At 42.8% G+C, this 25,214-nt stretch overlaps 1 protein-coding gene across 5 annotated transcripts in view; it reads left to right on the plus strand.

The window, feature by feature from the left end:
• ARHGEF9 (Cdc42 guanine nucleotide exchange factor 9) overlaps positions 1–25,214 on the plus strand; it is a 334,089-nt gene that overhangs the window by 222,035 nt on the left and 86,840 nt on the right. For all 5 annotated transcript variants that reach the window (XM_087728130.1, XM_087728131.1, XM_087728134.1 and 2 more), the window contains one exon: positions 18,003–18,197. In XM_087728130.1, coding sequence (XP_087584256.1) covers positions 18,003–18,197 — 195 coding nt within the window. The remainder of the gene's footprint in view (positions 1–18,002; positions 18,198–25,214) is intronic.

Raw genomic sequence — 25,214 nt, forward strand, 5'->3', positions numbered from 1 at the left:
CGCCTCTGTCCATTTACCTTTCTGCTGGTCCTCCTCTTCTTCTAGGGAGGCCAAGCAGCTATAAGAAAATGAACAACTTTGCAGAGAGGACAAAAGGCAGCTTCTCTCTATCATCCCACCCTTCCGTTCCTTTCTGACATTTAAATACATTCCTTGTATATAAGTAAGTTTCAAGGCAACAGGGGTGGTCTGGTCGCCCAGTGGTTAACACGTTTGGCTTGTCAACTGTAGAACCGGCAGCCCAGGCTTGAGACCTGAGTTCATGCGACGGGGTGAGCTCCCATCCTCTCTCCAGTCCTGCCAACCTAGCAGCTTGAAGGCATGCAAATGTGAGTCGATAAATAGGTATCATTTCAGTGGGAAGGTCACAGTACTCTGTGATGTCATCCTGGTTACATGACTGTAGAAATGTAGTCTTTGGACAGCGCTGGCTCACTGGCCTTAAAATAGACATGAGCACAGTTGCCCTGTATAGTTGGCCATGGCTAGACGAGTAAAATCCACAGGACTTCTTCAGGGCAATAAGAGAGTGCAAGCAAACAATAAGAAATTATACAATAATGGTACATGATGGACTACTGGCTATGAGGTGGAGCTGTAAGAGCAGTTAAGAGGATTTATTTAGATAGATGCTTAAGAAAAACGGAGGCTAAACATGGAGAGTTTCAAACAATGCACACCTGAGGTCAGGTGAAGTTAATCCTCATTCAGCTTCATCTGAGAAGCTTTTATTTTTTCACTGATGGAAGAAAGACTTAGCAATGCTGAAGATGCCTTGGAAGAAAATGGAAGAACCGAGAGGAGAATTTACAGGCAGGAAGAATAAGAATGAAGAACCAGTGAAGGTAGAACTGCCCTTTTCTAAGTTCAAGATAGCCATGACCAAAACAAGGGAAAATGAAAATGTGATTTACTTCTTAAAGTCACAATAGCAAGAATAACATCTAACAGAGTAACAGCCATCAAATCCTAAAATCTCCACAACATAACCTGATTAAAACTATTCAGACATAAACCCTTGAAATCCTCAAAAGTGGCTGCTTCTAAGTGAACCACTTACTTAGTTTCTCGATTTCCTGTGATTTTTGTATATATCCAAAGCTTGCAAGCCCTCATCACCTGGATTGGTTAAGGAGAGCATGTGTGTTTAAAAAAACCATTTTCTGCACCTTTAATTAAGGTATTCAGTTACCAGCCTACCTGAGATGGTTTCTGAATTTGTTTCTATTTAGAAAAAAACGTACATTTTATAAAAGTATAAATCAGGATTAATTAATTAATTAATTAATGGTTTCCATAAATTGCAGGATTCACAAAAAATAAAAACCATTGTTTTAATAACATTTACAATTTCTGTAGATACATAGATCCAATAAAAATGTAGTTGATTCTTCTGTGTACTTAATATTCAAATTCTGTCAGTAACTTTTTTTAAGAACAAGAATCGACTATATTTTTAGTACACCATTTCACAGCCATTAAATCATCAAGGAACTTCCACTGTTGAGCAATTATTAATTAGCTGCTAGAAGTAAAAATATAAAAAGTTCCTTATTATGTAATTTAGCAATTACTCCCTTGAAGATGTGTAATAGTGGGGTGCATTCTGCTCTTTGATTAGAAAGGAGTTTTACTTTTGTAGATACTTCTAGAACAGCACACTTCTTCAAATATCCACCCCATACAGGTTGCTATGTGCAATAGTTCTCCCTCCAGTCTGTCTTCCTAGGGGGCGTTGTTCTTGCTCCTGATTGGCTACCTGTTTGACAGCCGGTATATATAAAGAGCTGTCAAACCGGACTCAGCTGTTGCCAGTTAGCTGAGATGTTGTGAATTGCCGTGTTTGGCAACCTGTTAAGCATTAAAGCTGTTAGCATTTGAAAGACTTGGCTTGCCTCAGTCTGTCCACCCGGCACTCTTAAGTGCAGTTGATAAGTTAGTAACTCAGTGTCAGCGTTCCAAATAGCATCCAAAATTAAATCAGAGTCCAAGGCAAAATATTGTTCTAAGTTCCAATTTATTAGGAGAGTCTTGTTGGCACATCTGTGGAAACCCGAATCTGAAAGCTTCCCAGTTTTCCCCACCCAGTTGAAAGTTCATGATCTTGCCCTCACACCCACAAGTCCATCCCATGGTCCAATCTCCCACTGCCACGCTGGCAGTTCCACCCATCTAGTTCCAGTCAGGCTCAGAGGTGTAGAGAACAAAAGATAACCTTGGCTTTCTAGAAAGGAATTTTATTTTGACAACAACACATTCTACTCCTTACTATTCCCCCTCCCAATTCCCCACTAATGGAAAAGCATAGTAACATAATAGAGAGTGTGGCAGGCCAAAGATCCTAAAAGGAACCGCCTACAGGCCTGACACTCGGTTGTTGAGTGGATCCGGCTTCCCAATTGACTTTGCTAGTTAAAAGGTCTGAAAAGGTGATCACATGACCCGGGGACGCTACAACCGTCATAAATATGAGTCTGTTGCCAAGCATCTGGATTTTGATCAGGTGACCACAGGGATACTAGAACAATTGTAAGTGTGAAAAATGGTCATAAGTCACTTTTTTCAGTGCTGTTGCAACTTTGAACGGTCACTAAATGAATGGTTGTTAATCAAGGACCACCTGTGCTATCAAAATTCCTTCGGGAGTAGGTCTCTCTGGGGATTAAATGCCATTTATCTTTGAATGGCTCCATAGGGCAAAAAATGTATTTTTATTAAATCACAATTCTACTTCAGGTTTAACGTAGGCAATAATCTTATCAAAAGATCATAAAATTAGTTCCGCCTCTACAGCTTTTATCCAAGCCAAGAATTAACACATTTACACCTCACAGCTTATGGATCACTTAGCAGGTCTCTCTGAAGTATTGTCAAAGGCTGAAGTACTTTCTCCTGAGTTTGCATTTTATACTCCGACAAATCTAATATTTAATTACTCATTCATCTCTTAGGTTGGAGGGCTGTTGATGAGCAGGTAACCTGAGATCACATCATCTCCTCTCCAAGTTGTAAAATATTGTGTGTCAAACATCTTGAGCAACGTAGGTTGTCCTGAGATAAATTTACATTGGTGAAATTAACGTTCTTGCTTCCTGCACAACGTTGGCCACTTTTCTTCTTATATTCCAGAGAGACATCTTCATAAAAAGAACCCATTTTTGACCCAGACTTTCTTCATTTTTATGATCTTTCATCTCTGAATTTTTAAATTTATGATCAATTAATTAAGTAGGAGAAAGCAAGGGTTAAGGATTCAGGTACAATGATAAGGACTGCACCACTGGAAGAACCAAAAGACCGAGTTAAAGGCGGATTTTCCTGGAGAAGATCTATATGATTGCTAAGAGTTGACACACAATCATTTGATGATTGCAATTACATTGTTTTAGCAAAAGGACAAGCGAGGTTGCACAGTGTTGATATTGATGGACTACCAGTGGGGGGGATCACATTCCAGTCCCCACTCAGCCAGCAAAGTTTTTTCTCCAAGCTCAACATACCTCACAAAGTTATTTTTGTGGGGAAAACCGAATGAGGGCCTGCTTATCCAAGACTTCTTGAGTAAAATGCACTATCAATCACCAACCAACCAAACCACCCTGGAATCATAACCCTTCTAAGACTCTTCCACTATCCAAATTGCAAAAGAACTCTTATATGCTGCATCCAATTTTGGTCACCACAGTATAAAAAAGATGTTGAGATCCTGGAAAGAGTGCAGAGAAGAGCAACAAAGAGGATTATGGAGCTGAAGGCTAAAATACACAAAAAACTGTTGCAGGAATTGGATATGTCTAATCTAGTAAACAGAAGGACTAGGGGCAACATGACAGCAGTGGTCCAATATTTGAGGGCCCACCACAAAAAAGAGGGGTCAACCTATTTTCCAAAGCAGCTGAAAGTAGAACAAGAAGCAATGGATGGAGACTAACTAAGGAGAGAACCTAGAACAAAGGAGAAATTTTCTGAGGATGAGAACAATGAACAAGTGGAATGGCTTGCCTTTGTGGGAGAAGGAATGCATTAGCTGTGATTTGGAATAAATTTGGAAGAACCAAAGCATTCTCATGCATATGACCAGCTGTGTCTGGAAGTGTGGTATGCCCTCCATTACTGTCCATCCTCTCATTTCAGAAAATGTGGGTTGAAGTGTCTGCTTCACAAAGAATTAAATTATACTGGAAAGAGTAACTTAAAGCTTAGAGATTTTAGGCAGTATTTTGAACTTTCTTTCCTTTCAGTGGGACAAGTGCACAGCCATTAAGGCTCAGGTGAAATTCAAGCTTTGAAGCTAAAAGGCCAATTGGCTATTGAGGACTGGGGTATAATTTTTGACATGGGGTTGGCAGAAGGGTTCTGTGAGGTTAAATGAATCCAAGGGAAATGGGCATAAAATCTTCTCCTGGAGACACATTCTGCTTGCAGTCAATGTCTTTAGCGGAATGTTTCTTAACCGTAGCAATTTTAAGGTGCATGAAATCCACAATTAACCAGCCTGAAATTTAAGACCCATCAACTTCTTGTCCCAGAATTCCCCAGCCAGTGTATTAAGATGTGTGGATTACAATTCCCAGAATTCCCCAGCTAGTAATTTGACATTCATGGATTTCCTCTGTCAGAATTCTCCAGCCATAATTTTAAGATGCATGGACTTAGCTGGGGAATTCTGGAGGTTGACCCACCCAACTTAAAGTTATCAAGTTTAAGAAGCACAACTTCAATGTACAGGTAATCCTTGACTTACAATCACAATTGAGCCCCAATGGTTTGTTGCTAAGCGAGACATTTAAGTGAGTTTTGCCCCATTTATAAACCATTCATGTCACATTTGCTAAAGTGAATCATTGCAGTTGTTAAGTCAGTAACCCGGTGGTTAAGTGAATCGGGCTTCCCCATTGACTTTGCTTGTCAGAAGGTCACATAAGATGATCACCTGACTCCAGGACATTGTGATCGTCATAAAGATGAGTCAGTTGCCAAACATCTGAATAATGATCACATGACCATGGGGATACTGCAACAGACATTAAGTGTGAAAAACTGTCATGTCACTTTTTTCAGTGCCCTTGTAACTATAAATGGTCACTAAATGAAGTATTGTAAGTTGAGGACTACCTGCATTTGAATGGGAGATACAGAGAGTTATTCATTGGCTACGAATTTCACTTGACATTAGGACATATTTAGGAATCCAAATTGCTTTCTGTCAGGTTCACCTTAGCATTTTCTTCACAGAATCCTTTTAGTTTGATTGGCTTAGGATCAATGCTTTTTCTTAGAGATTTTCTTTGTGTGACTCACTAATATCCTCATCTAACTTGTGTTGGGGATGCTTTCTGTAAGGGTAATGGTGCGGGGATGACCTTGGGTGATAGGGTGAACAGAGGCTACCCAGGGAATGATCAGATGACAGAATAATGCCATTGTTCTGACCGAGGCTTCCTGAGAAAGCATAAATCACAATCTTAGCCCCCCAAACCCTCTTTTATTTAGATGGCTGTGAAGAATGGTCATTCACAGCCCATAATGATTCACAAATAGTCTGTGAAGATTCCGACAGAGGTCTGCTCGAGTTGACAGTCTTTCAGGGGATGTTGATAAGCACCCACTTTTATCTCCCTTGAAACGTGGCCAGAGACCTAATTGCCTATTAGGTTTGCAAGTCCAAACGTAGCACAGAGTCAAACAGGACTGGGAACAGGCTCAACCTTCTGATGATCAAAGTCAATGGGGAAGCCAGATTCATTTAACAACGGTGTTACTAAGTTAACAACTGCAGTGATTCACAACAGTTGTGGCAAGGAAGCTCGTAAAATGGGACAAAGCTCACCTAAAAACTGTCTCACTTAGGAACAGAAATTTGGGGCTCAATTGTGGTCATAAGTTGTGGACTACCTGTAGATTGTGTTCATGTAGGCTTACGATAAAATAGAATTAGCTCATGAAGTCTGATTTACCTAGCAAGGCTGAGACTCCTCTGTCAGGTGTTGGCTCGGACATTCGCGTCTTCACTGAATTGATTTGCAGGAAAAAAAGTTTGCTGTCTGTGACATTTTGCTTTGCTTTGGTGTCTGAACTTTTGAAAGGATGACTGCATTCAGAGATAACGGTAAGCCAAGAATTATCTCTTTTTCCTAAACCCACACCTTCCAAACTCAAATGTGCTCAGCAAACATGATAGGATTCTTTCTTTCATAAGAGTGTTGATTTTTTTTTTTTTTTTTTTGCGAGATTGTGGTGTTCTTGAATGGGCCATATTTCAGGATGACGTGCTTATATTTCATGAAATCTCATAGGATTTCTCTATTTTTTTAAAAAAAAATGTATTTAGAATTATAGGGCTAGAAGGCACCTTGGAGGTCTTCTAGTCACTCCTTGCTCAAAGCAGGAGACCTTATGTCATCCCAGACAAATGGTTGTCCAGTCCAATCTTTTATGATTTGATTTGCATTAATTTGGGGAGACACTTGAACCATTCAAAGTGCAGCGTTTGTGGACCCTCTTTATTAGCCTTGGTTGAACGCTGTAAGCAAACTTAGATTTGGAAGCCTCCTCTCTCTTTCTCCCGCTCTTCCACTGGTTTTGCAAGGAGGGAACATTTATTAAAATTGTTAACCATACTTTACTTTGCCTTTCAATCTGGCTCAGGTATGGTTTATTTATTATACTTATTTATTAAAATTCTATGCCCCCTGCCTCCCCTACAAGGTGATTCTGGGCAGCTTGCGAAACATAGTTCCAATTAACTGGACAACTTCAATATTTTGTCAAAAAAAAATGCTGTAACCCCCCCCCCCCCAGAGAAATACAGATTAAAAACCTTTGCTGAATTTTTTATGCCCCAGACCAGCAGTTCTTAAACCGGGGATAATTACCCAAGGGAATAATTTGGACATCTCCTGGGAGTAATGGAGTAATTTGTAATAGCTTGTTTGTTAGTCAAGGATCCAGGGTGGATGCTTGTGTGAAACAACAGAGAATCTAGTGAAGTTTTTAGGGGAGGGCTGATTGTTAATAACATTATTCACAACCAGGAAAAGAGTTAATTGGGTCAAACATTTTGAGAACCACTGTCCCAGACTGTATTGTGCTGGGAAATCAATCTCATGTTCTCATATTCAAACCTAGACATGTTAAATTTAATTAGAGTACCAATAAAGATGTCATTTATAGAATCTTTAACATTTATAGGTTCTTAGGAACGACTGGTTTATTTAGATATTGCCTCTTAAAGCTTTAAGGCTTGCTACCAGAATCTGATCTTCCACAGGCATTCCAAGAAGTGCAGCTCTTCATAAGTTTCAGAAAGTAGCTTAAGCACTCCATAATCCCATTTGCTTTTGGGGGGGGGGGGGCAGCAGTGGAGTGGGAAAATGTGATAATCTTAGACATTTCAGATTTTTAAGGATAATAGTAATATATTTTCCTCTTTTGAAGATGTCAGGAAACCAGCAGAATATTGCAACTCATTTTCATAAGTGGAACAATTTTGGAGTGAATATTTGACAGTGCATTTCAGCCCAATTATTTTGATAGTGGATGTCCCCAAATATATGGCATTTCCAGCATAATTGTCAATGAATGAAGGTAAATATATGTGTCTCAGGATAATGTTGCAGGATCCAGTCTGGGTCGATCCCTGGGACCACAGGTTTAGTCTTCTGAGTTTTCGGACTCGTGCAGAGTAGCTTCGTTTAAGCTATTCTGTGCGTGGTATTTATGTGGGGCCACACACAGTCAGGCACCAGCACAAATACTATGCATAGTCAGAGCACACATTCTGCTGGAGAGAAGTTCCCTGAGGATGGGCTTCAGCACGAGTCTGAAAGTTCAGAAGACTAAACCTCTGGTCCTGGTGACCGACCCAGATTGGATCCTGCATAATTGTCAACTTTCAAAGATTGGGGAAATGTTGTTGTACAGGTTGTCCTTGACTTACAACACTTCATCTAGTGAGCATTCAAAATTACAAAATCACTAAAAAACCTGACATGACCATTTTTCACATTACGAGCTTTCTAGCATCCCCACAACCATGTGATCAAAATTTGGACATTTGGCAGCTGACCCACATTTATGATGGTTGCAGTGTCCCAGAGTCCCCCTTTGCAACCTTTTGACAAGCAAAGTCAATGGGAAGCCAGATTCCCTTAGTAACTGTCTTACTAATTCATCAACTGGTGGGATTAACTTAACAGCTGTGGCAAGAAAAATCGTAAAATGGGGCAAAACTCATTTAACAAATGCCTCACTTAACAGCATACATTTTGGACTCAACTGTGGTTGTAAGTTGAGGACTACCTATATTGTTTCAGGACAGAACACCAGAATCTTGAAAGCCTGTTCAATTTATTCTCCGACCTTCTACTAAAGAAAATCAAAGGACTGTTACTTTGAGTTTCTTTCTCATACTTCCTCTTATCTTGGTCCCCTTACTTAACAACTCCTTCCTTCCTTCCTTCCTTCCTTCCTTCCTTCCTTCCTTCCTTCCTTCCTTCCTTCCTTCCTCCCTCCCTCCCTCCCTCCCTCCCTCCCTCCCTCCCTTAAGAGCTCTTACATACCTTCCTCAAGGTTAACTCTAAATTCCTTTATAATAACTCCATCACCACTAGTTAGTTCAGCCCTAAATAATGTCATTTTTAAGCCACGTATTGAGATGTGATTCAGTTCGATTGCATGCTATTGCCCTGTGCACGAGGCAGTCTGTTTGGTTTAGAGCTTTGTGCCATTTGTGAAACCAGACAAATTTGGTGCACCCAGCAAATTCTTATTAAAGCAAACAATGATAAAACAGGTATGCAGAACTTGTGGCCTTAGAGAACCATCCTCGGGCTGTTGAACATTGTAATTCAGCCACAGCTACTTCCTTCTCTTTAACTTAACCCAGAATATTTACCCCAAATGAAAACAAGTTTAGAAATCCTGCTCAATATGCATTGAAAATAGAAAAAGAAAAAACACAAACACAAGTCCTGGGTAATGCCAAGATTCCGCACTTCTTCACGCTTGTTCTTAAAATAGGCAAACAAAAAATATTTTGGAATTAATAATTGCTTATTAAAATAAAGTGTAAAAGAAGAGACCTTGTGAATAAAATCAATTAATCCCCATTTGCATATGCCAAATATTACTTCTCACACAAATAGAGTCAGTCAGTCAGTCAGTCAGTCAGTCTGTCTGTCTGTCTGTCTGTCTACCTACCTACCTACCTACCTACCTACCTACACTATATTGCCAAAAGTATTCGCTCACAACTGAATCTGATTATTTGGTTGGGTGAGCGAATACTTTTGGCAATATAGTATATCTATCTACACCCACCCACACACCCTTCCCACCTTCCAGAAGAATAACAGAGTTGGAAGGGACCTTGGAGGTCTTCTAGTCCAACCCCATTCTCAAGCAGAAGACTCTGTAGCATTGCAGACAAATGGCTGTTCAGCCTCTTCTTAAAAGCCTCCAGTGATGGAATAACTTCTGAAGGCAAATCATTATACTGGTTAATTTTTCTCCCTGTTAGGAGATCTTAGTCTGAGGAGCTACCATTGATTGGTAGCTAACCAATCAACCAATTGGTTAACTAACCTAAATCTAGTTTGGTAAACTATGGCTTTGTCAGTCCTAGCTGCAATGTCTGAATTGATATATCATGGATGTAGTTGCTTTATCTACAGAAATAGCTGCATTGTGAATTTTAAAAGCAGATTTCTGAGAGAGTGGAGAATGGAAGAAAAAGATAACCCTTTCCTTGCTGCTATGTACGGATGTGAGTTTAGTCATGCTATAATGATACCACAGTTGCATCACCCACCTTTAGTATCAGTTCCCACAACCAAATCCTGCAAACTGAGGCTGAAAAGCTGGTTGTTAGAGGAGCCAGTGAAGAATAAGCTGCTTGATGCAACTTGCATGAAGGAGTTTTAAAATGTATACATCCAGAAAAATATACTGTAAATATTCCATTAAATATAAGGTTCTTGAATCCTGAGTCTGTTTTTGGGTAGGTAAAAAGTGATAGGTAAAAGGATCTGCACAGGATCCTCTGGTTTTGGATTATGGACTTTTGACCCAAACTGACTTTGAAATGGTCAGTTTGGGTGTGTGGAGAGAATGTTTGTACACTCTTCTCTGCTCGGTCTTTGATGCAAGAGGACACAAAAATAGACGTTGACGGTTCTGTTCTCTCTCTTTCATTTCTGCTTCATCATGCAAGACATTCAAACTGACACTTAGCTGTATTATCCCAGGAAAAGTGGAAAGCCTTGTAATCAAAAGTTGTTATATAACTGAATAGCTGAGAGATACAGTAGCAAGGACGTCATCCCAGGGAATTTTTATTTAGGACAGCCTGCTTGTTCTACCTAACCTCCAGCTTGCTTTAGTTCAAATCTAAACCAGGAAATACATTCCAACCAAATCCACCAAGGTCCAGATTCCCATAGATGGCAATAACACTCAAACGTCATCTCTGCCAGGAGCAATTATTCTCCAAAGCGTGCATTCCTTCGCCTGCTTGCCTCCTCCATTTCAAACTAGTTAAATCTCTTCCTTGATTCTTCTGGCAGCTGCAGTCACACCAATAGGCTAAATAACCATCTCTTGAGGAATCCGAGATCCCCATTTACCATCTCCAAGAAGCAGGCAGGGACCCCTGAGACAGAGAGAAAAGACTGAAACTAAGGAAGGAGCTGATCCTAAACATTAAGATACTTACACAAACATAGTGTGAGCTGATAGACAAGGGATAATATAATTTACAAACCTAGTCCAGGTTGTCCTCAACTTCCAACCATTGATTTAGTGACCGTTCGAAGTTACAATGGTGCTGAAAAAAAGTGATGTCACCATTTCCCAAACTTGCGACCTTTGCAACAACTCCATGATCAAGTGATCAGAATTCAGATGATTGGTAACTGGCTCATGTTTATGATGGTTGCAGTGTCCCTGGATCAGGTATTCACCTTTTACGACCAACTGTCATAAAATGGGGAGGGAGAGGGAGGCATGGAAAGAGAGAGGGAGAGGGAGAGACACTACAGTGAAGCAGCAGTTCCCCAGGGAGGAGGGAGCACATTCAAGAAATGTGGGAGATGAGACTAGAGGCAGCCCAGTCCACAGCTGGATACCAGATAGAGGAAGAGAGCTAAGACAGCCACTCCCTAGAATCTCCCAGGGTGTCTTCATTGGGAGGAGAGTTTATTGTTTAGCCGGGCAAGATCCCGGTTAAAGCAAATAAAGAAGTGAACTCTAGCTGGATTGTTCTACCTCATTTTGGATTTAGGCTGATGCTGGCTTTCTTCCTCATCTCAGGGCTGGGACCTTTGGACTTGCCGGTGCCCCTTCTCACCAGGTGTCCCACGTGATGATCTCTCCACCAGCATGCCCTTCTGCCTCTGCAATGCAACCCCTTCCCCTTTCTCATGCTTTCCCTGACTCTGATGTTTTTATTTAGTGTATGGCATAACATACATGGATTTGCAAGGTATACTAACATTTCACCTAAATTAAAAACAGAGAAAAATCTGAATATTAAAACGATCTATATTTAGATACCAATGTGTAGGCCATCTAACCATTGAAATACAGCAGTTGTTCCCAATCTTTCTGGCTTGGCAGACTGGTGGGGGAGGAAGAGGGGATGGTTGTGTCTGACAGGTGTCATGGCAGGTGTGAGCTCCTGCTACTCACACAAATGGAGCTTTGCGTGTGTCTGCCGCTTGCACAAGTGAAGCTTTGTGTATGCTCGCCCGCCACTTACTTCGCCTGGTTCCAAACGAGCAGCAGCCCTGGGGTTGGGGACCCCTGAAGTACAGCATCGTTTATCTGAAATAAATCAGATACTGGAACTGTCTATGCCCTCATCTTGTAGCCAGACATGCTGTGACTGTTGTGAGATCCTGCAGTCACTCTGAGCTCTGCCCCATTTAGGCAGTGAATCCTGTCAGGCCTTGTGTGCGATGTGAATCATATTCAGGATTGTCCATTGCTGACCTGGTAATTCAGAGCCTCACCTGCCTCTTTTTATATATCCAGGATACATAGAGGTGCCATTCCAGCATTTTCTTCCTTTCTGCAGGTGTACTTATAGGCTTGTATTGAGTCATTTGCCTTCCCCAAAAAGAAGCGTGACTTAACACAAGCCCAGCCACTTTCCTTTGGCCAGCCGCTTCGACCTGCCACTCAATGTTTTATTTATTTTATTTAAAATGTTTATATAACCTCCCACCTTTCAATCAGCTCTGGGTGGCCCTGTGCTGCCCGGCCACAATGGTGAGTTTTGGAATAGAGAGGTGTCTTTTTCAGCCCTTCTTTCTAGGGCTGTGCTGAGTTTCAGATTTGAAGGGAGGAAGGTGATTCAGAGCACGTATGTGCATGCTTATAGCATCTTTCAAAAACCACTTAAAGTGGTTGTTTCCTGGGCTCACAAAACGATCTTTTGTGGTTTCTGCATGATCTTTGGAAAAGGCGCATAATTTAACGTATTCTCAACACGTAGCAAGCATATGTCTTGTTCATGCAAGTCATATTTGTCTGCTTAAACCTTTTTTTCTCCAGCATTAGGAGAAATGACTTCTCGGTTGATTAGATTTCAGCCCTGCAAAAGAATTCTGTGGAATTAGTTTAACCTGTACATAACTGGATTTATTTGTGGCTTAATCGAACCTCCTGGGATTACTTGGGCAGTTCTGTTTGTCGTGGGAGTTCCTATAACACCTTAATCCTTTGTTGGGCCAGGTTGTGAATGGGCCAGAGAATGTGTTGCATGAAGAAGCTTTGAATGATCTAGCACTTTGGTTTTGTTTCCTGTAGATGAGCCATATCAGAAGACCAGCTGTTCTGCCATATTTTTGCATTGCATTTGAATTGTTCAGTTATTCCAGAAGTTAAATCAAATTATGTCTTCCGAGATAAATTTGCTTGCTGCATCTCTATTAGTTATGCTCCGTGGTAGTCTTTCCCAACCTCAGCAACTTCTAAGATATACAGACTTCAATTCCCAGAATTCCCCAGCCAGCATGCAGGCTGAGGAATTCTGCAAGTTGAAGTGCACAAGTTTTAAAGTTGCCAAATTTGGAAACCTCTGAAAGCATGCAAATGCAAGTAAATAAATAGTTACCACTTTGGTGGGGAGGTAACAGCACTCCATGATGTCATGCTGGCCATGTGACCACGGAAATGTCTTCAGACAGCGCTAGCTCAATGGCCTTGAAATAGAAATGAGCAGCACCCCCTAGAGCTGGCAATGTTTAGTTGGATTCCTTTTTTATAATCTCTACTGATTGTGCCTTATTCAACAAAGTACTCTTCTACCAATTCTAATATGCTAAATTTAGAATGTGTATTCCGCCACACCTCTGTCCCATTTCTATGTTCATATTTTATTTATTCTACGGTACTGAATTGCTAGATTTTCAGGGTTACAATAAGCCAGGAGGAGCTGTGGAGATTTTTGGAAAAGCAACACATTTTTCATTTATTTTTGGAATGTCGCACTGGGAAAGGAAGACTAAAAATGCATTTCCCAAATTCCCTGAAATTATCACTTTGTATATTACTTTTTTAGCCTGAATAATTTTAAGCGTGTTGTAAAAAAACATTAAAAATATTAGTGTAACTATGGTAAATATGTGTATTATATGAATGCACTGATCATTTCTGATTTCATCCTTTTCCATGCGTATCCATTTTTTAAAAAATAAAAAGATTTTTGGTCTTAAAATGGCCATCTTGTCATTTTTCCACTTCAGTTCGCAAATCAGTTTTTTTATGTTCATTACATCTTTAAATCAGTTGTTAGAAAAATTGGTGGGTTGTCTCTGCGATCTTCCAATTCTTGACCTTTAAAGCTCTAGTGCAATAATAAAAGAAATGTTGTTGAGCAAAACATAATCAGCGGAAAATGCTTGGAAAAGCAGAGAATATGAAAAAGGAAATTGATGGAGATTTTTGCAAATTAAAGGGACCACCATAGTTCATAAGGTACATGTTAGAAGCAATGCATCAGCAGCTATCTATTTTAAAATGTAAGTTAAGCTGTGAAAATAGAACACCTGTTGATTTTCCTTTCAATGCAGAGCATAATTTATGTTTCTTGTGACTTGAACATTGAATGCAAATGAAGGAAAATAACATTGCCTACATTATTTTCACCTGTTTGCTGTTTGAAGAACAATCATGCTATGCTATTTATTTAGAGCTGAATGCAGGAGAGTGTTTTTATGTTTTCTTAGACCCTCCTGGTGTTTCAACTTAAAATTGTTGATTATTTTTGGAACAATCCTTCTGGTTCATTTCTTAAGAATTGTGTAGGAACAGGAGTTGACAAGACGGGGGGGGGGGGGTCAAATCTTGGGATTGAACAAGTCTAAAAGAACTGGAATTCATATTACAGGTAATCCTCAGTTTACAACAGTTCATTTAGTGACTGCCTTATGATCATTTTTCACACTTATGACTTTAGCAGAATCCCCATGGTCACATGATTTACATGTCAGACCGAGCGCTTTTAACATCCAGCATCAGAGCCTACCTTCGGGCAATTAGGACGACCAAAAGAACACACATTGCCTCTCTGATTGCTTCCTCTGAGTCGCGCCCAGCCGCCTTGTTCAGGATAACCCATTCCCTCCTAAATAGGAGGGATACGAGTGATCCTTTGCAAGGCAGAGCTGAGGATTACGTCCAATTCCTCGTGGATAAAGTTGCTCGGCTTCGGACGGACCTGGACTCCAATTGCGCAGAGCCAGCCGAGGCACCAGGGGAGAATCTGGCAGGACATCACTGGATTGATTTTCAAGCTGTTACCCCTGAGGACGTGGACAAGGCCATGGGAGCTGTAAGTGCCTCCACATGTGTACTGGACCCGTGCCCCTCCTGGCTGGTCGCTAACAGCAGGGAGGTGACACGGGGCTGGATCCAGGCGGTTGTTACTGCCTCCCTTCGGGAGGGGTTCTTTCCCCCCGCTCTAAAGGCGGCGGTTGTGAGACCCCTTCTGAAGAAGCCATCTTTGGATCCAGCCATCTTAAACAACTATCGTCCAGTCTCCAACCTCCCCTTTGTGGGGAAGGTTGTTGAGAAAGTGATAGCTTTTCAGCTCCGGCGGTCCTTGGAGGAAACCGATTATCTAGATCCCTTCCAGTCGGGATTTAGGCCTGGCTACAGCACGGAAACCGCTTTGGTCACATTGATCGATGATCTCTGGAGAGCCAGGGATGGAGGTTATGCCTCCATCCTAGTGCTCCTTGACCTCTCAGCGGCTTTCGATACCATCGAGCATGGTATCCTTCTGCGACTGCGAGAGGTGGGGGTGGGAGGCACTGTTCTACGGTGGTTCTCCTCTTACCTCTCGGACAGGTCGCAGTCGGTGTTGGTCGGAGGGCAGAGATCGACCCCTAGGCCCCTGAATTATGGGGTGCCGCAGGGATCGGTCCTGTCCCCCCTCCTGTTTAATATCTACATGATATGTAGATATGGGTGAGATCATTCTACGGCACGGGATAAAATACCATCAGTATGCAGACGATACGCAGCTGTATCTGTCCGCCCTGTGCCAACTCAGTGAAGCGGTTGACGTGATGTGCCAGTGCCTCAAGGCTGTTAGGGACTGGATGGGGGTTAACAAGCTTGTACTCAATCCGGATAAGACCGAGTGGCTGGTGTGTTTCCCTCCTACTAATTGGCCAAGTGTTCCATCTCTCAGGCTGGGGGGTCAAACAGTACGCCTCTCAGACAGGGTTCGCAATTTGGGAGTCCTCCTGGACCCACAGCTGACTTTCGAACACCACTTGTCGGCTGTGACCAGGGGGGCATTTGCCCAGGTTCGCCTGGTGCACCAGTTGCGTCCCTACCTGAACCAGGAGGCCCTCACAACAGTCACTCGCGCCCTTGTGACCTCTAGACTGGACTACTGCAACGTGCTCTACATGGGGCAGCCCTTGAAGAGCATTCGGAGACTCCAGCTTGTCCAGAATGCAGCCGTGCGAGCGATCGTGGGTGCACCACGGTTCACCCACGTAACACCTATCCTCCGCGAGCTGCACTGGCTGCATATTGGTCTCCGGATACGCTTCAAGGCGCTAGTCGTCACTTATAAAGCCCTTCATGGTATTGGACCTGGGTACTTGAGAGACCGCCTGCTGCCAATTACCTCCACTAGACCAATTAGATCCCACAGATTAGGCCTCCTCCGAATTCCATCCGCCGGCCAGTGTCGACTGGCGACTACCCGGAGGGGAGCCTTCTCTGTGGCTGCTCCGACCCTCTGGAACGAACTCCCTGTGGAGATTCAAACCCTCACCACCCTCCAGGCCTTCCGCAAAGCCCTTAAAACCTGGCTGTTCCGACAGGCCTGGGGCTAAAGAGCTGTTGCCCCCGTCTCGAATGGTATGACTGTCGTGTGTTTTAAATTATGCATTGTTATGTGTCGTTTTTTAATTTTTTGTCTGTATCCCCCTTCCCTGGTTTGAGTTGTGAGCCGCCCTGAGTCCCCTTCGGGGGAAAAGGGCGGCATATAAATATAATAAACAACAAAACAACAACAACATTTGCACTCTACTTGGGGCTACCCTTGAAAAGTGTTTGGAGACTGCAACTGGTCCAGAATGCAGCCGCGCGAGTGATACTGGGTGTGCCAAGGTACACCCACGTCACACCTATCCTCCGCGAGTTGCACTGGCTGCCCATTGGTCTCCGAACACGATTCAAGGTGCTGGTTATTACCTTTAAAGCCCTACATGGCCTAGGACCTGGGTACCTACGAGACCGTCTCCTGCCACATACCTCCCTTAGACCAATAAGATCACACAGGATGGACCTTCTCCGGGTGCCTTCAGCAGGACAATGCTGGCTGGCGGCGCCTAGGAGTAGGGTCTTCTCTGTGCCGCTCCGGCCATATGGAATGAGCTGTCCCCAGAGATCTGGGCCATCCCCACTCTCATGGCCTTTCACAAAGCCATTAAAACCTGGCTTTTCCGGCAGGCCTTCTGATTGGTGTTTGTTGTGTTCTTTTTTAACTTTGTGTGTCCTATTGTTTTTAAGTTCTTTTAATTTATTTTTATTCTGTAAGCCGCCCGGAGTCCTTCGGGATTGGGCGGCATAGAAACCTAATAAATTCAATTCAATTCAATTTGGATGCTTGCCAACTGGTTCATATTTATGACGGTTTCAGTGTCCATGTGATAACCTTTTGCGATGTTCTGAAAAGAAAAGTCAACGGGGAAACCAGGTTCACTTAACAACTATATCACTCATTTGACAACCGTAGTGATTCACTTAACAAATGTGGCAAGAAAAGTCATAAAATGGGGCAAAACTCACTTAACAAATTTCTCAATAACATAAATTATGGATTCAGTTATGGTCATAAGTTAGAGGACTACCTGTATTTCTATTTCTATTTTCTTAGAAATAATCCCCATGGAACTGAGTAGCTTAATCTTAATACATGAAGGGTTAGACTGTATTGAATTTTGTTTCCTTCTTATTTGAACATATGAATTAATTCACTAAAATCACAGTCCTTCTGTGGTTTTATTGGCCAGTTGTATGGCCAGTGTAAATTGTGCAGGCTAGCCCAATGGAGTAGAGGATGTATCCAATATCTACAAAACTCTTGATTTCTTTAGCTTTGAGATCAAATTAGGACACATAATTGGCTTCAGTCCTTTAAACTTGCTGGGCATCAAATTCATCCTTCAATAATTAGAATATAAGAGAAAAATGTTCGCATAGCTTAACACGTCAAATCCCACATGTGTAGAATTCAAACTAGCTACTTTATTGTTTTATGCCTATGCCACAGGAATCTCCTGAGCTGGCAGCTTTCACTTGGGAAGGACTATTTAAGGTTCAAAGTAATTCGGAGGATGTCAATCTTTGGCCTCTGCTGTTTACATACCAAGTCCAAGCTAATTCCTTGCTTAAGCCCTTGTCTCATCTGGGATTGTTGCTCTCAGCCACACTAGAAAACTAACGTAATGGGCTGATATTGCCTTTGGTTACAGCTCTGGGTCAACCAAGAAGATGGCGTTGAAGAAGGCGCAAGTGAAGTACAGAATGGACACTTGGATCCAAATGCTGCTGACTGCCTCTGTCTCGGGAGAACCCTCCAGAACCGAGACCAGATGAGAGCCAATGTGATTAACGAAATCATGAGCACGGAGCGCCACTATATCAAACATCTGAAGGACATCTGTGAAGTAAGTCAGCCTCTTCCTGAATCTTTTGTTTAAGATTCAATTCTTGGGTGGAGGTGGATTAGGGGATCAGGTGGATTAATCTCATCTCTCTTATCTAACGTAAGTCATTCTTTCACAGTCCATTTTTCAAATTTAATTGTGAGAATCAAATGAAGCAACATTTTTGTATTGTAGGCACTGGCATATGAGGATAACTAGTGTTCATGTGCACTTTTATTGACGTGATAACTGTTTAATTTGGGGGTGATCTAACCATAGCCCTGCCCCCTTATTCCCTTGATAACATTTGCCATCATTGTACACTTCGGCATTTTTAATCTCGAGCTGGGGGGAAAAGAAAGTGATAAATGAATCTTCCCAATCATGTGAGAAAATCAGTTTCCTTGAAATCTCACTCTGTAGCTTAATTTCCAAAAGAACAGAATAACAGAGTTGAAGGGACTTTTGAGATCTTCTAGTTCAGGGCTCCCCAACCACAGCTTATTGGCACTGAGCCCCATGAGTAGCTGGCTGCTGTGTGTGTGTGTGTGCATGCAAAGAGCTCCACTTGTGTGAGTCTTGCTGCCAGTGTTGCCGATGCCCATGGCCCAGTTGCGTGAGTGTAGTTACGGGCATTCATGGCCGCAATCATGCAAGCAACGGGTGTTCGAACGCATACAAATGCACCTGCCCCTCCCACAAACCATCCTCTCGTCCCGTCCCCCCCACTTTGGGCTGCCAACCTAGAAAGATTGGAGACCTCTGTTCTAGTCCAACCCCCTGCTCAGGGACAAGACCATATACAATTCTGGGCCAATGGCTGTCCAGTGTTTTCTTGAAGCCTCCAGTGTTGAAGCACCCGCAACTTCTGGAGACAAGCCATTCCATTGACTATGTGATCTTACTGACAGGAAATGCCTCCTTAGTTCTAGGTTGGATCTCTCTAATGATCTTCCACCTGTGACTTCTTCTCCTGCCCTCAGGTGCTTTGGAGAACAGCTTAACTCCCTCTTCTTTGGGGCAGCCCTTCAGATATTGGAACGCTGCTATCATATCTCCCCTGGTTCTTCTCATTTTTAGACTAAACATACCCAGTTCCTCCAATCTCAGGAAGTCTATTGCTGTGATTTAAAACAATTAAGTCTTTTGAAACAACGATGTGTGGAGGAGTGGTGGGATTCAAAATTTTTTACTACTGTTTCTGTGGGTGTGGCTTGGTGGGCATGGTATGGCTTTGAGGGCGTGTCAGGGGACGGATACTGCAAACTCCCCATTCCCTCCCTGCCCCGCTAACCTGCTTTCCAGCTCCGTTCTCCTGTGCAGAAGATCGGCTGGGAGGCAGCGGGGGCGGGGCCAGACTATTTGCCGGTTCTCTGAACTACTCAAAATTTCCACTACCAGTTCTCCAGAACCTGTCAGAACTGGCCGAATACCACCTCTGGTGTGGAGGATAGTGTGTGTGTCTGTGTATTTGTGCCTCTGTGTATTTGTGCGTGCAAACATACAGCCATTACATTTTTAAAAACAAAAATATCAATCCCATTGTGTGCCCAGAGGTTCAAGGATGAATGAAGGTTTGAAAACAAAAAAAGTGTTTGTTTCAGTAGAACTATAAAGGAAAAAAATAATTTCATAATATTTGAGGAAGTATTTTTCGCTTTTGGCCCTGCCTGCCTGCATTTTAAAATTGATGTAGCACTTCACATAAAACTAATAAATTCTGATATAGTTGTATGGATTTATGGTGGGTATTCATCACTGCCACCTGTCAAGCTGGAGTGCATTTGGTTTGGTAAATAAGCATTTCTAAATAAGCAATATGTAAAAAAATGTGGAGATAATCTTGATGAAAGAACACATGAACCATTAAGGGAGGAAAAACAATTTAGCCTTAGTAAAGTGGAAATTTGAGAAAGAAAATTAAAACTCCCACCTTGATTCTGCTTGGCATAAGAGAAAAAAAATTCTAGCAGGTTTCACGATTCTGTTATTTTATATATATTTAAAAAATAACATTTATGGAATCTTTGTGGTATCTATTTCCTGACCTACCTTAGCTCAGAAGGCCAACCCAACCACAGGTAACTGTTTGGCATAATGTGTATTTATTGGTTTGCAGTTATTTGCAGTGAGATTATGAGGTAGAATAAGCCATCTTAACAGGATAACAGAGCTGGAAGGACCTTGGAAGTCTTCTAGTCCAACCCTGTCAAGCAGGAGACCCTATACCATTTTTGACAAGTGGCTGTCCAGTTTCTTCTTAAAAGCCACCAGTGATGAAGCACCCACAACTTCTGGAGGCAAGCTGTTCCACTGGTTTATTCTCACTGTCAGGAAATTTCTCCTTAGTTCTAGGTTGCTTCTCTCTCTCTTCAGTTGCCATTCATTGTTTCTTGTCTTGCCTTCTGGTCCTTTAGAAAATAGGTTGACCCCTTTTTCTTTGTGGCAGCCCCTCAAATATTGGAATATTATGTGCTCTAAGTAGAAAAGTGGGGTGATGATGGTAGTGGTGGTGATAACATTCTTTTTGCTGAGCACTGAATAGGTTTTCTTAAACAGTGCTCAAAAATGAGTAACACTCTAGCACTGAAACAAGCACATTTCTCTGCTCTACTGCACATGCTGAGGGCAAAATGAAGGGAGATCTGATTATTTGCTCACAAAGTAACTGGCATCTAAGTCAATTCCAGGTCAATTCCACCGTTTTCCATAAGTTGAACAAGTCAGTGAGTGCTTCCAACCCTAGCCTATGGGTAGTCCTCAACTGTCAACCATTTGTTTAGTGATTTCAAACAGTTGATAAACTAACTGCGGGCTCAAATATGGAAGTTAAAGGATTTGCCTGAGATGACTAAATGAATGGAAGTGGTGCAATATGTGGGGTCGTTAGTGCTCTCTGAGCTGAGTGGTTTCGTTCTCCAAACTAAGCAACATCAGCACCACTTGCATTGATGATGGTACCTAGTTGGGTGATGAAACGTCTGCAAAAAAAACCGCACCCAGCTCAGAGAGCACCAAGGACCCCTCATTTCAACCCTGACCTACAAATACCGTGTGAGGACTGATCATAAATCATGCTCCTCACACTTACAACATGATAGTTGCAGCATCCCCACAGTCATGTGATCAAAATTCAGCACTTGGCAACTGGCTTGTGTTTTACGAAGTTTGCAGCATCTCAGGGTCACGTGGTTGCCATTGACAATCTTCCCACTACAGGACTGCCTGCAGCTGACTTTAGAACACCATTTGTCGGCTGTGATCAGGGGGACCTTTGCCCAGGTTCGCCTGGTGCACCAATTGCGACCCTACCTGGATCGGGAGGCCCTTCAAACAGTCACTCACGCCCTTGTGACCTCAAGACTGGATTACTGTAACGCACTCTACATGGGGCTGCCCTTGAAGAGTGTTCAAAGACTTCAGTTAGTCCAGAACGCAGCCGCGTGAGCGATTGTGGGTGCACCCAGGTACACCCACGTCACACCTATCCTCCGCGAGCTGCACTGGCTACTCATTAGTCTCCGGACCCGCTTCAAGGTGCTGGTCGTTACCTATAAAGCCCTACATGGCATCGGGCCTGAGTACCTGAGAGACTGCCTCCTGCCGATTACCTCCCATAGACCGATTAGATCTCACAGGTTAGGTCTCCTCCGGATTCCATCTGCCAGCCAATGTCGGCTGGCGACTCCCCGGGGAGAGCCTTCTCTGTTGCAGCCCCAGCCCTCTGGAATGACCTCCCCATGGAGATCCGGACCCTTACTACCCTCCCGGCCTTCCGCAAAGCCACCAAGTCCTGGCTGCTCCAGCAGGCCGGGGGGCTTGTGAAATATCCAGCCCCACGGTAACTGTGAATGTTGCGTATTTTAAAGTGTTGTTTTTGTCTATTTATCCCCTTCCCTTGTTTATTGTGAGCCGCCTGGAGTCCTTCGGGAGTGGGCGGCATACAAGACCAATAAACTCAAACTCAAACTCAGTTCTTTCTGCCATGGTTGATTGGGAAACATATTGCATCGATAAAGGAGAATATTTGTAGCTCAGGGTTGATATGAGGGGTCCTCGGTGCTCTCTGAATTTGGTGGGTTTTTTGAAGACATTTTATGACCCAACTAGGTAACATCATCTGGGCTAGCACTGATGATGTTACTTAGTTGGGGGAATGAAACCACCCAGCTCATGAGAGGACCAAGGAGTCCACATATTGTATCATCTCCATCCATTTAGTGACCCCTGGTTCTAAAGGGCAAGTGAATCCCTTAAATTCCATATTTGAATCTACAGTAAGATTGTGTGGCATCCATTCAGCGTTCTCCAGGAATTTCCATGTATAAATGGCAGTGACAGCCTTTAAGAAATTGTGTCTCTGCTTCTTGAGTGACGTTGCAATCTTCAGAAGGAACAGTGTTCTTTTTTTTTCCTGAAGTTTTCCACCCTCCCTTCCCTTCTGTTCAACCTCAACCAACTGCAGCCTCTAGAAAACCACCCAAATGAAAGGTTGCAAATACTGTGTGCCTCCAGCTATCTCTAATATTAACAACCCTGTTTCCAACTTCTGAGAACTTTTAGCATGTACGCTGCTCTTCCTAACTCAGATGGAAGATTCTTCCCAATTGGCTCTTTTTTACTAGACAGGGAAAAACAAACCACACGGTAAAATTGAATGTCCCTGGTATTTGTTTGTGTGCATGTTAATTGGATTGTTTCTATGAAGAAACAGAATAAATTTAATTGTGATTACATTGTTTGAATTGTTTGAATTTGCCTTACAGAAGAAATAGCACATTTTATAAATGTCCTCGTTTCTCCTTCTCATAATTTTAAGACTGGTATAAAGAGGGAAAGCTGGAACCAAGGACTCTGCCTACTGTAAGCATCTCCTGGGTCAATTTTGCTGGGAGGCTGATGGTTTTTTTGCTGGAATTGCTCCAGTTTATGGTGACTCAACTCATTCTATCAAGGCAGGTGCCTATTGCCTAACCTCATCTGCTGCTCTTTATTACCTACCCCAAATGGAACTGAATGAGCAATCTTCCCCAAAGGAGGAGAAACAAGAACCTTTCGAGTGTCTTCTTAAACAGAACAGATTGCAACGAACATTCCCATTTGCAAAATGACAGCCCAGGCTTCAGGGAAGCTCATTTTGCCCAAATTAAGTGGACAAAACCAGAGTGTTTGGAGCTGCATTGGAGAAGGCTGGACAAGACAACAGAAATACTTTAGGTGTCAGCCAAATGCATTGATGCTTGTCTGGAGTTCAGGGAAACCTGAGGGCGGGATAGTATTCTACTCTACCCTACCTTACTCCATTCCACTCCACTCCACTCCATTTTCCTATATTATGTCCTCTCCTCCCCTATCCAAACCCCAATAATCCCCTCCAGCAATAACAATCAAGCTAATCACTTGAATCACTCCAATTCACGGTGGGGGCCCTGGAGCCGCTGGTCAAACCATGTTTTTAAGGTATTTTGAAAGAGTGTCGTGGTAGTGGCCAATCTTATCGCCATATCGATGATGTTCCACAGGAAGGGAGCCACCACAGAGAAGATCTGCTTGGTCCCATTAGATGGACTTCCATGGCATGTGGAGGGGAGCTGTAACATCCTTTTTCCAGGGTGCTGCTCTGGAGAGTCCAAGCAAGGGTTAAATACAGCCAATCTGTCCAGAACTGAATTGAAACTTTAAGCCACGCCTCTGGTGCTGATTATCTTCATTTTTTTTTCAATTCAGCTAGCTCAGTGGACGCGCTTCGAGTTTCTCTTCAATTCTGGATAGATTGCTTGGACTCTCCATTGAGTTTAAAGTGAGAAAATTTAAATTGGAGCAGGCTTGGTGAGAAAAATTTTCTTTCTTTTCAGTTTGGCCATTCTCTCACCCCCTTGGCCCTCCTGGTGTCCTGGACTTCCTCAGCACCGTTGGAGCCACAGGCAGCTGTTGGGGGGGCACGTGGGTCGCAGTGCTGACACCAGCGCCCCCGCAGCACCCCTGAGAGCTATGTTGCCGCCATCCACGCTTTACAGAAGCCGGCGTTCGGTGCGGCTCCTCAGGCCTCTCTCCTAGTGCTGGTGGCACGTTTAAACTGCAGGCGAGGCGGCAGAGAGTTCCGCCTGCCATTTTGGATTTCTGCCGGTTTCGTTTTCAGTTTCCTTTTTTTTTGAGAATTTTTTTATTGTTTTAGACAAAAACACAAAAAAAGAATCATCTTTCATTTTCGATTCCTGACCACATGCCGAAGCTGCCTGAAGCCTGACTCACAGCAGGAGCCGCGTGGAGGCTTGATTGTCCGGTTAGACCGGCGATCTGGCTCCTAGCTCTCCAGATTGAAGCGGCAAAGGATTGAGGCCTCCTGGGTCACAACCCTAACACTCCTGCAGGCGCTGGGAGCTGCTAATGCTCGCGCCACACTCCTATTTGGCTGGATTTGATCCTGCGACCTGCTGTGTCTCTTCCACGAGCGCTTTGTTCTCCTGTGTGCTGCTTGGGGAATCCAAGCATGGGTTAACTTAGCCTAGAGACTGAGTTATGTAAATTGTTGACCACGCCTCCTCTGACTGGATGGGCCAGTTTTTTAACTCAGTCCAGCCAGAAGAGATGTACATCAATTTTCTCCAGACAAAGATTATGGCGAGAGTTCTTTCAAATCATAATCCAGTCTGGATGGAATTGGGAAGGGTAGCCCAGGCAAGAAGGTCCTGGAGGTTGAATGAAAACTTATTTAGATATGAAAAGTATGTTAATGATTGTAAAAAATTGCTATCGGAATATTTTGTTCTCAATATGAACAAGGGTACATCTTTGGAATATGTATGGGATGCAAGCAAAGCGTATATGAGAGGAGTATTAATGAATATAAACAAAATACATAGACACAAACAAGGGCAAAAACGAAAAGAATTGGAAGAGGAAATTAAAGGGAAAGAGTCAGAATTAACATTGAATCCAGGAGATACAAAGATTAGGGAAACAATTGCTATATTAAAATCTCAGTTTGATATGCTGATCTCTGACCAGGTAGCTACTAGTTTATTATATGCTAAACAT

This window comes from Thamnophis sirtalis, unplaced genomic scaffold (genome assembly GCF_051295495.1).
Source record: "Thamnophis sirtalis isolate CommonGarterSnake01/CBP01778 unplaced genomic scaffold, rThaSir2_p1.2 scaffold_13, whole genome shotgun sequence".
Taxonomy (NCBI): domain Eukaryota; kingdom Metazoa; phylum Chordata; class Lepidosauria; order Squamata; family Natricidae; genus Thamnophis; species Thamnophis sirtalis.